The sequence below is a fragment of the Condylura cristata genome, unplaced genomic scaffold, assembly GCF_000260355.1.
Source record: "Condylura cristata isolate star-nosed mole 26May11 unplaced genomic scaffold, ConCri1.0 scaffold00029, whole genome shotgun sequence".
NCBI classification, from domain to species: Eukaryota; Metazoa; Chordata; class Mammalia; order Eulipotyphla; family Talpidae; genus Condylura; species Condylura cristata.
This window is the reverse complement of record NW_004567130.1, coordinates 10515613-10527771: the sequence shown is the minus strand read 5'-3', so window position 1 is coordinate 10527771 and position 12159 is coordinate 10515613. Positions and strand designations below refer to the sequence as shown.

At 44.3% G+C, this 12159-nt stretch overlaps 1 protein-coding gene across 7 annotated transcripts in view; it reads right to left on the bottom strand.

Annotated features, from left to right (window-relative positions):
* The window catches only part of DEPDC5 (DEP domain containing 5), a 105284-nt gene that overhangs the window by 28602 nt on the left and 64523 nt on the right, over nt 1-12159 (bottom strand). For 5 of the 7 annotated variants that reach the window (XM_012731083.1, XM_012731084.1, XM_004690933.2 and 2 more), the window contains 2 exons: nt 6225-6333; nt 3244-3309 (listed from right to left, as the gene is read on the bottom strand). In XM_012731083.1, coding sequence (XP_012586537.1) covers nt 3244-3309; nt 6225-6333 — 175 coding nt within the window. The remainder of the gene's footprint in view (nt 1-3243; nt 3310-6224; nt 6334-12159) is intronic. The other 2 variants (XM_012731085.1, XM_012731086.1) reach the window with 1 other exon arrangement.

Sequence of the window (12159 nt, the reverse complement as noted above, 5' to 3'; positions counted from 1 at the left end):
GAAGTACACTGCTGAGGGGAGCAGTGGGCGGGTCAGGAGAGGTCTGCCATGCCATGTGATCACCTCCGGGGCAGGTGGGGATCAAACTCATGCGGAAGTGGCTTAAGCTTTTTAGTGCTGTGCTAATTTAACCCACTGTACCACCAGGGAGGGCCCACATGTCCTTTTGATAGTAATTTGGGGCTCACTGGACAGCAGCTAGCTCAGGTCTCACATGGCAGGGCCCTGTCTCCTTCAGTATGTTCCTCAGGTTCTAAACTACAGACAAAAGATATCAGGCTGACTTCTGAGGAAAATCCCATTGCCAAGTACTTCTCATGCCTCCAAGTTCCTGTGGAACTTTATGAAGACTAAAATAGATTTCAGAGAGCAGAATAAGGTGAGGAAACTGTGGAACTATTCTGTTATCAGAGAGAGAGACACATTCATTATCATTAGAATGATGAACTGGCGGCACACAGAACCATTTGCCGGGAAGGATGAATAGTCCTGCTACCTCTGCACACTGCTATGTTTCAATTCTACAGGGACGTCCTCCTCTAAGCAAAACCAGAGTCTGGAGTGATGCCCACCCCTCTTGGCCAACAGGAACCCCTTCTCAGTAGAGAACTGTTTTGTTATAAGGGGCAATATAGATACATAACACCTTTATGACTCAGCCTGAGATAAAGGACTCAGGGTCATCCCAGAATTTCAGAGCTAAAAGGGTAGAAGTCCCCATTTTTACACACATATACCCATGAGGAAAGAGGTGGTTAGGCCAATCAAGCCCCTCCACTAGATGTACCCAGCCCCACCCTGCACACCTCCTCCTCTCCTCCCCACTCAGACACGTCTGGAGAATTTACTATGTGCCAGGATCTGAACTAACCACAAAGATGCGTCATCTCAGCCTGCTCTCACAACTACTCTGTAAGGAGAACATGGTTAGCTGTCCCATTCTACTGATGAGAAAACTTGAGCTTTAGAAAGTTTAGTGCTGTTGCCAAAAATTTCACAACCAGTTGTGGCATGGTGGGCAGCCTGACGCCACAGCAATTCTGGCAGCCTGGTGATGGGCAGGCCCTTTCTCCTAAAGCGCTCACCACACTCTACTTTTGGGTTCTGGCATTAGGATGGAGAGCAGAGGCAGCAGGAATAGAGAATAGGCACCAGTAAACAGATGTGCAAATGTGACATTAAAACCGGGCACCTTGAGCCTCCGGCAGCTACATATTCATTGACTGTGCCCTTCACAACCAAGCACCAGTTGCTTCACATGTATTATTCCTGTCTCATGCCTCACTACTAGTGTGTTACATTTAAATTTACAAATATGTGTGGCTTTTCCTCCCATTATCTTTGTGTCATTGACAGGTAACTTAATTACATGCATGTTCTGTGTGATTTCATTCCTGTGAAATCGATCAAAAAATGTGTACTATTTCTAATCCTCAAAACAAATCTGTAAGGAAGTTATTTTTATTTCCTTTTACAAATGAGAAGACTGATGATCGGAGGTCAATTAATGAGCCAAAAGCCAAGCGATACAGTGTTGAAGCCAAGACCAGAAAGGAATTGTCAGGCTCCGATGGCCTCTCTCCAGTCTCCATGCTGAGTATCAGGACACAAACAAGCAAATCTGAGGTTGTGCGCCATTTTCCAAAATAAATACTAAAACAAATAAACAAAAGGAAGTATAAAAAAACAAAGTACAATTTAATTATGTGTAAGTATTTAGCACTCCGTTACAGCACTCAATGAGTTGAGATAATTTTTTTATGTATTTTTTTTAAATGCACAGCTGGTGGAGTTTTAACCTCATGTGCCTCCTCCAGCTTCTCTTCTCTGAGCGCCAGTTTCAACGGTGGCAACTTGCCCTCTTTTGTTCTACCCACAAACTCCACCATATTAAGTTGTATGAATATTACAATATTTATAAAACAATTCCTTTTTGCTAATTTTTTTCTGTTATGTTCTACTGTAAGTACAAAATTGTGACACAAAACATTGGAAAGTAAAAGATTGAGCCACAACAGTGTGCACCCCACACTGACACTGGAGACTGCTGGACTTGCACTCAGACCCTGAGGGATTTGCCAGATCATGCAGCTCACAGAAGTGAGGCAGGCACAGCCATCTGAAGACCTTACAGGCCAGTAAGGCCTCCGCTGGCCTCCTAAGAAAGGGACGGCCCCAGTGTTAACTAGCCTTTTCCCTCTGAAGAGCAGGAGCTCAGCTTCTTGCTGGTTGTGTGTCCTTTGACTAAATAATGACTTCAGGCCTCAGTTTCCTCATATTCAGCAGAGAATGAACACTCAATCCATGTTGGTTTCTGACTTTATTACATAACCTTTGCCCTTAAACCTCCCAGGCCTCCTTACAGACTGCCCCACTCTGCCTACACCCTCTCAACGAAGTCTATTTCATATACTTAGGGACCTCTCCAAGGGAAAAGGAGCCCAGTTTCTCTTCACCTAGAACCTGTGAGGCCTGCTCACAGTAATTGGTAGTGCCAATTACAGAGCAGGGGATCACAAGTCAAGCCTGTTGGTCTGGAATTTAAATCCCAACGGTGTAAAGCACAACTTCTTAGGCCCTCGATTTCTCCATTTATAAAGCTGAGATAAAATGTCTCCCTAATTCATATGCTACACTATGAGGATGAAATGAGGTAATACTAGTGCTCAGCACTTAGTAACTGAAAAAAGGTAAAGCTTGGACATCTCTTGGAGATCCAGTTGAAACCCTTTATTGGACAAATGAGTTCAGGGAAGCCCAGGGGCAAGGTAACTCATCTCGGGGCACAATGATGAGCCTCTGACCAAGCATGTGCCTGTTCATTTCTTACCATTTCCTGACACACCGTTTAAGTTTATCTGGTTGGATTAAGAGGGGGCAAAAGTTTTCAATACATAAGAAGGCACATTTCATGTTGCTCATTATCATATGGCTGAAAATGCCTAAAAAGGAGGGCACAATAAGGCCAAAAAAAAATCTGCGGTGACTATGTGAAGCAGGCGGGCCGAGGTGGGGCACAGATGCTCCTGTATTTGTTCTCTCAGTTCGCTCATTTCCATCCCCTTTGTGGCCACAAACACCAGGGATGTGAATGTACACTCTGAGGCCAAATTCAAGTGCAAGTACCCCTCAAACTCAGTTTCATTCCAATTCCATCTGTTCAGAGTCAAGCAGAAGGCTGGCCGTGGCTTCTGCTGAAAGGACAGGCATGCACAGGCTGCAGAGCCCTAGAGTTTGACTGACCTGTGGGTAGAAGGCAGATGATGCTGTGCGTGGGCTGCGGACAAACTCCATAAAGAAGGCCCCATCCTGAAGTCAGAGGAGGAGGAAGCAGCAGCGGCAACAGGAGTTGCAAGGGAGAGAGGAACGGGACGTGGGCCAGTGGTGTACCATCAGGGGAAGGAGAGGGTATGAAAGAAAAATTAAAAACCAGGAAAGGAGCGAATGAACAAGGCTTGCAGCAGGGAGGGGTTCAAGGAGAGGTGGTAATGGGGAGAAAGATCCCCCCAGGGAGACAGTATCTAAATGCAAAGCACCAACAGGAACTCACACCTTGGACAGAGCATCCCATCTGTGTGGGAGAAAGCACCTGGGTTAGAAGGTGTGTCCAAGCTCCCTCAGGTCTCATCAGAGCCTGGCTTGGATGCTTGCACCCTTACTCATAGCTCTGAACTTCCTTCAGACTATGCCAAGGGAGGGGAAGGCACCAGAGCAATTTGGTGGGAGGCCAGGAGGTATGGGGGCCGGAGGGTAGCTTCAGTGGTTGCATCCTGGCCATCCCCCTGGCTGGGTGACCAGCAAACCTCTTAAAGAGATACACAGAGGCTTGAGGTTTTCATTTTGTCTGTTACTCAATATGGCAGCCAGATAGGAAACGAAGATCCAATGCAGGAAAAGTTCTTACTTAATTTTCTAAGCAAATAGCAGAAGCAGCAATACCTTCTCCTCCACTGGTTGTGTAACAAAATCACAAGCTAAGACATATAAATGTTGGGTATATCTGATTTCACTGGAGGGGCTTCTTGAAGATGTCTCCCCCCCCACCCACCCTATTGTTGAGTGGTTTAAGTTGCCATGTTTTTGAAACAAAAACAATATAGAGAACTTTCACAACAATTTCTCCTTTCTTTAGGTCAAGAAATATTCTCTTATTCCTTCAAAATATTATTTTTGATGACTTAGTATCACTGAAATTCAGAATGGTACATGCTAAATTTGAGGGTCCTATATTCCTACAACTTCATTACTAAAAGTAGAATCACTAAAGTAGTTGGATGTTCACTTTATCAATATGGCTGCCTTATTGATTCAGCTGGTAAGAATCCGATTCACTAACTGGAAACATGGCTATGGAGACACAAATTCAATTACCCCTTGACAACACAAGTTTATGACTGGAAATACTCGGGCATTTCTGAAAGGGCTGGCACAGGCCATAAAAGGGATGTCACAGGACTTCCATGCTTCTCCTTGCCACTTGAATCTACGTCTGGCATGGTGATGGCTATATAGGGGAATCTTAGTGCTCAGCTGGGAGATGAGGAGAGTGTTCTAAACAGCAGTCTAATATTTCATTAGTGCATTTTAACCTTAAGGCTTGTGCTCAGTACTTTTTCTACTTTTCAGCCCTGGCACCAGCAGTTTCTAATCTCAAAGACGGCAATGAGTAGAGGTAACAGCTAGTGGGCAGGACACTAGGTATTGTGCATGCTCATTGTTACATCTGTGTCCCTTCTCTGCCAGAACATAAATAAATAGGAGAGCTCGTGCTGCTGAGATTTATGTACCCATGAGTGAAGACAGATGAAAAGACTTCTGTGACCAATAGATAATTTTTATATACAGACTACCCTTAAACTGTTACCTCAGATCACATGCTAGAGTGAGGGTCAGTGAAATACAGCTAAATCCAGCTACCTGGTTATCACTCCTGTAAGCTAAAACGGCTGTTAAAATTTAAATGGCCATTGAAGTACTGGCACAAAGCACTGGTCTTGTCTCTAGGCCCACAAAGCCTGAAGTACTTGCTTAGGTTTGCTGGCCTGTTTACGGATCCTACACGCTGCTTGTAGCCTCAGTCAATATTTTTTCTCAGATTTTAATCCCTCTGTCCTAGTAGTCTATTTCTAGGAATTGATCCTAAAGAAATAATCAGAGATACGGTCAAACAGTTATGTACAAGGATGTAGTTCACAGAATTATTTACAACTGTAATACATTATAGAAAAATTATCAAAACTTGTGGAATAATTACCAAAAAATACTTCTGGAAATCAGAGAACACCTACATTTTCAACAAAAAAAAAGTTATAAGTGATGACCTATCATTATGATGAAATAAATATACTAGTTGATTTTTAAGATTATGCTTTGGAAAAACATTTAATAACATGGGGAAATTTTCATGATATGGAAGTAAAGTAAATATGTAGATGGACAAACATCTGACTGCAATTTTGAAAAATAAAATACATGAATTGAATTTCTCTCATCCCTGAGAGAACTGAAATTAAATAAGAGAATATGCAGTCAACTCACCCTACCACATCACAATGACCTCAGGTTCTGAATTTGACCAGAGAAGGCACTGACATTGTCAAGTCTAATGATACAAAAAGCCTCACCTATCGAGTTTTCTCTCAACAATCCTTCCTCTTGGTGTTTAGACTATATGCCTTTTACCATCTCTTAGATCTGGAGATACTTCATGCAAAGGGTATCACTATATTTGACATTCTATAAAGAAACCTATAGCCTCAGCTTTGGGTTCTTCCCAACCTCCTCTCTTGCCCCCCACGCAATGATCTCCTCCCTTTTGATTGTATTTCTCAGGAGAGTAAAGAAAACTGATAGAAATTCTGCTAGCAAAGAAAGTGAGCTCTCAGGAAAGCTGCTTCAGTAGCTTCTACACCCCTCAGGGAAAGCCAAAGATGTGGCTGAAGAAGAACCAGATGGCCAATTTCAAAGTCCAAGCAGGATCTTGGGTCTTGACCAACACAATTTAGCTTGACAGATTTATGTCTGCCTTTACCGAGAAGTTAGCTTCCTTACAACAGTGAACAGGCAAGTTCCTTAATAAAAACAGTAATTTTAAAAAGGGTTCAGTAGAATTCATCTATGTCCTCAGCATGTTCAATCCTAAATTCTAATGACTATCCATTTTGCCCTCCACAGCAGGTCTCTGAGAGCCCCTGGAAGCCCCCTGCCAGCGTGGCCTCTGTTACCTTTCGTGGGCTATCCACATAGGAGGGAGCCATGGCAACGCTGCTGCCGCTCTCGGCTGGCTGGGCGGAACTCTTGCCCCCATGCACAGCTGCCTGTTCTCCGAGACACCTGGAATGAGGAAAAACACATTGGAATGAGATGTGCTTGCTCAGAGCCTTCTGGTAAAGGACCTTGTGAAATGAAGCGAGTTTTGTTAGCCACGGTGAAATGAAGCGAGTTTTGTGGCTGCCATTTTCAGCACACAACACTTCTGCTTTGTTCCTCCTTCAGGCCCTATGTAATATCCGTCCCTTCATTCATAGTCCTGAATGATTACCACTTCTCCATGGTACCTCATAAAACAGCCCAATTTAAAAAGCATCTTGGAGCACCTGGGGCCTACATATTACTTTGAAAAGGCAAGTGATGAGGTTTCAGTGACGCCTATGAACACATTTCTTTAATCCTCTGGGAAGGCGTTTTCTCAGTTTTATTAAATAGAACAGCAAAAGTACATTCTGCTAATTAGGGCTGCATTAATGTGTGGCATAAGCTAAATTGCGGGACATGAGTTTATAAGTTAATCTTTCAAAGATATATACTTATACCCCTCCTCCCATCACACAAATCTAGCAGGCGTTATCCCATAACACAAGGCAATTGTGGTTTTATGACATCTCATCCCATCTCAGTTCTGATATCCCTAAAGATGTATATTTAGGTGTATCTTCCTAACTAAAATTAACTGTGAATGATTATAAATCAAATGTTCCCTGAAATTAGATTGTTCTAATGTATCACTGCATTTTTATCTGGTAAGTTTCAAAAGGTTCACATTATAGTCTTAAATGCTTCATCACTGTTACAGCTACAAGGCTAAGCCCAGACCCCTCTGTCATGACCATTTTGCCACAGAAGCCAGGTATGTTGTTCAGTTGGCTCAGCTGCCAGCCCCCTTGGGGACAGAACCCACTGCAGGCAGCCTTATTTAAGTTCTTGCTCCTCTGGGTGCCCGCAAACAATGAATGACCAACCAGGAGGGCTTGAAGGAGCTCACGCTGGTCCAAGCTGACTCCTCTCTGAAGCCTGCTCTGGCTCTGAGTGAGGCTGCCCAAGCCTGCCACTGGGCTGCACTGCATCTGGCCTTCCCCTGTGCCCACCTGCTTAGTCCCCCACCCCCCACAGGCGTTGAGCCCAACCACTCTCCTTAAACATCCTTTATGTCAAACTCCATCTCAACCTGCGACTCTGGGAACCCTATCTGTGATAGCTTGCTGGTGTAAAATTCTGCCATTTTAGTTACTAGGTTGTGAAGTAATCACATACCAGAGATTAAAGAAACTGTTTCCATAGTAACCTGCTACGCTTTCTTTTTTATGGGTAAATCTTAAACATACACAAAAATAAAGAGCATAATATAATGAACCTCTACATACCTAGCCCCCAAATTTATATACTTAGAGCAAATTTTGTTTTGTTTATACCCTTTATTCTCTGATTACATCAAAATTCACATATTTTATTTCACCCATAAACTCTTCAGTGTCACTAAGAAAACAAAAAAAAAATCAATTTTTTGATTCTTTAATTAAAGATTTGCTTTCTAATATCAAGCATTATTGTATTTTCTAATATCAAGTATTATGTCAAAAACTTTTATATTCATATAAAACAGGATTTAATTAAGGTCCCCATGTTCCAATAGATCAGGTCTGGTAAGTCTCCTTTAAGCCATCAGCTCTTCTTTGCTTCTCCTTATTCTTACAGTTTATTTGTTGAAAAAGTAGCTCATTTGTCCTGTAAATTTATACAGCCTAGATGTGCTGATTATATCTCATTGTTTATCATGTTCCTCTGTGCATGGCACTTCCTGAGAACTAGAAGTTATGTCTCAGGATTTAAGCTAATTAAGGTTCAATTTGGGGGCAAGAATTCTTTCCAAGTGCATTATGTACTTTTACCTGGAGGCCCAGAAGGCCTGGTGGTCTTTCCCTGGTGATGTTAGTTGCCACTGATGCTCTCTGATAGATCCATTAGTGCATTAGCAACCACACACAGCCTTATTATATGGTTCCTTTTGTACCTATTAGCTGGAATATTAAAAAAAGAGAAGCATCCCCACACCAAATACTCTGAGATGATTTACCCTGAGGTATAATTCATACAGGAAAACAGGATAAATGCTTGGCTCTTTCCCTTGTCCACTCAGACCACACTGTCTCTATCTCAGTGCAGGGTGGCCTCCTCTGAGCTTCATCTATAAATACACCGACATATCCCCGTATTTCCTGCAGGCTGCAGCAGCACGCTGTGACTGCTGTGACTAGAACAGCAGTGGCAGGAAACCTCAGCTACTCCCCAGTGACCCTTCAGTCACGTGGTACAATGCACATGACAATCCCTGTTTACTGAGCTGCCTTCTAAGTGCTGGTCTGCGGACTAGGATTTAGAGTCCAGTAAGACCCTGTCCCTGCCCTTGGAGGCTCCTTGTCTGATGACTCAGGGAGAAGGAACTGCCACAAAACGGCCAGCTACACTGCACACACGCGCATGGGAACAAGGCCCGTGAGGGCACACAGCCTACCCCCAGCAGGGACATGCCAGCCAAGTGTCCCCAGAGGCAGCAGCAACTGGCTCCCTCCCAAGAGCAGAGAAGCCTGTGACTGGCACCTGCCATCCACACAGCTTCCAGTCACGCTGTTTATCAGTGCAAGGCTGAAACTCCAGGAGCCTCTACCTTCCCCCAAGGGCCTGAGTGATGGTACATGCTTACCGGCCCAGGCTGGGCGAGAACTGGGGAGAATAAACATAGCGTGGGATGATGATAGGGCTACAGGCGACATTTTAATAATTCTTCCTTATGTTGCTATACGTTGTTCCTCACAATAAAAATAAAATTAGATCTGCTTGATGTGGCAAAGAAAAAGAAAGCACACATAAGAAATGCTGTGTGAGCAAACATTATATAAATCTCTGGCCTCTATGTCCAGCACTGAGAAAATATAATGTGTCCACAGGAGCAGTCAACCTCAGCTTGTGCTTGGCTGTGGGGTTGGCTGAGCGTCCCAGCCTCCACACCAGGGGACACTACCACCCCAAGCTGTCTTTCCTTTCCCAATTTGAGCAGAAAGAGGCTCCTTGGAGCACGCTCAACAATGACTCACTGCCATATTCAAATAAAGCCCCCCACCCCCACTTTCACACTCCTCCTAGCAACATATGTTCCTTGTTCTTTTTTCTAGTGGGAAAGGTTTAGGATGTGTTACAGGAAGAGCCTGCTGGGCAGGGTTCTGTGGTCTGTCCTTGGCCCAGTGAAGACATTTTCTGAAGCAGCCCTGGTGCCTTCGGTAATTACCCAATCTGCTCCTCCTCTCATCTGCCCCCCGGTGACCCTGCTCTCTTCTTCACATCTCCCTGCATCCCTACCTCCTCATGTCATCAACACCTTCCATTCTGCCTCTACCTCCCGCAGCCCATCCAGGCCTCCGGAAACATGGGCTCATCTCTGCAAACACCAGGCTGCCAAACACCTGACTGGACCCTTCATGAGATTTAGGAGTCTCTGGAACTATTTAGGTGAAACATGACATTATGATTTTGGATTTTATTTTTTTTTTATTTTTTTTTTTTAAAGATTTATTTATTTGTACATACAGAACCGGGGTACAGGCTAGAGGCTCAGGGGTGGTGAGAGGCTTCACCAGAGACAGAGTGGGGAGCAGAACAGGCAGATCGACGAAGCACACTGCTGAGGGGAGCAGTGGGTGGGTCAGAAGAGGTCTGCCACACCATGTGGTCACCTCCGGGGCAGGCGGGAATCGAACTCATGCGGAAGTGGCTTTAGCTTCTCAGTGCAGCGCTTTAACCCGCTGCGCCACCAGGGAGGGCCTGGATTTTATTTTTTAAGCACTTAACTTTCAGAGATACATATTGAAATACAAATGAAAGGAGTATGATGTCTGAGATTTAATCAAAAATGAAGAGGTAGGTAACAACAAGGGTATAAATGAAACAATCAATTTGCTATTAATAAGCAAATTGAAGCAGCGTGATGTGGAAATGGGGATTTCTTGTACAACTCTACTTTTTATTTGAAATTTTCCATTAAAAACTTTCAAGAGGCCCTCCCTGGTGGCGCAGCAAGTTAAAGCACAGCATTAAGAAGCTAACACCACTTTAGCATGAACTCGATCCCCAACCCCAGAGTGACCCACATGGCAGGCAGATGTCTCCTGACCCGCCTGCTGCTCTCCTCAGCAGAGTAGATGCACCTAACTGTCAGTCTGCCTATTCTGTTCCCCACTGTGTCTCTGTGAATCCTTTCACTGCCTCTGTGCCTCTGGCCTGTACCCCAGTTCTGTATGCACAAATAAATTTAAAAAAAAACTTTCAAAGGATCCCTCCTGCCATAGAATGCACAAGGACAGCCAGACTTCCAACTCCCCACTGTTTTTGCAAGGGCATCTCCCATGATGCTTTGTGCTCATTTGCTCATTCAAAGTTACTTTCAGGAAGTCTAATAATACCAGCTCCTGCAGAGCAAGGCATGGACTTATGTGCTAGACCAACAAGAGGAGACTAACACGCTGGCCCCCCGGTCTGTACAGGGCAAACTGCACCAGCCCTTCCTCCCCATTCAGTAAACCTCTATTGTGCACCTACTCTGTGACAGGCAGAGCAGACACAGGCAAGGCAGGGGCATTCAGGTGGGCCAATGACGATGGCCATCCAAGGGCTGAAAGTGCTCTGAGGGACTCAGGCTCAGGGTGTTAGGCAACACAGAGGGAAACCTGAGCTGGCTGGGAGGGCAGCGGAGCAGGGAAGGCTCTCCAGAGCAGGTCCCCCTGACACTGCAGAGTTTTCTCCTCAACCCCAACTTCTGCCTCCCACCTAAATCAATGCCTCCGTTTTTACAAGGCAAACTTAATTCCCAGCTCTCGTGGTGCGTTCCCCACCCCCTAAATAAGATATGGTCCCACCAGTGCCTGGGGACTACGGCAGTTATTGTTTCCAAAGGGATCGCACACTCAGATGCCAGCGAAGCTGGTAGGTAGAGCAGCTGGGGGTGCAGAGCAAGCGCAGACGCCCTGGGCTGGGGCAACAGAGTGTGTGCCGGGGTGAGCGTGGACCCAGAGCCAACAGAGCCTTGGCTATTTCGGACAAACCCGGAATTTATATAATACTTTATGATCCATATATGTGTGTTATCTATAATATCACATTTTATACATTATGTTAACATAATCATGTACCATATTTGTTTTCCATTTCAGAATTCATACAAAATCCAGACTTTTACATGAAATCTTCAAACTAAAAGATTCTCAACTAAGATATTTAAAAAATATTTTGTGTTTTTGGGGGGCAGTGAAAATATTCTCTGATAGTACCTATGTGTCATTTTGAATCTGTCTAAACCCACAAAAGGTACATCATCCAGAGTGAACCCTGATATAACTATGGACTTTGGGTGTTACAATGTGTAAATGTAGATTCATCCACTGTATGAATGCACCACTGGTAGGGGCTGCTGCTGATAAGAAAAGGCTACGTATGTGTGGACAGGCTATATATGTGAAATCTTTGTACACCTTGTACTTTAAGCCTTGCTATGAACCTAAAACTGCTCTAAAACATAGAGCAGTATATTGTAGCAACAGGGTGGAGCTAGAAGGGGCCACGCTTAGTGAAATAAGCCAGAAAGAGAAGGAAAAAATAGTGGATGGTTTCACTCATAGCAGGAGCACAAAGGATCAGGGGAGAAAATAATAATAATGATGAACAACTATATACCAGAGACATTTTACGGGGGTGGAGTAGGAAATGGGATCAAAAACAGTGGGGGGAGGGAAATGCACTGGACTGTGGTGATGGCACAGGGTGATTTGGTGATAGGAAACCCAAGGGGATTGCAACTGAGATGGAAAAAGGCACAAACTGATGTAAAAATAAACT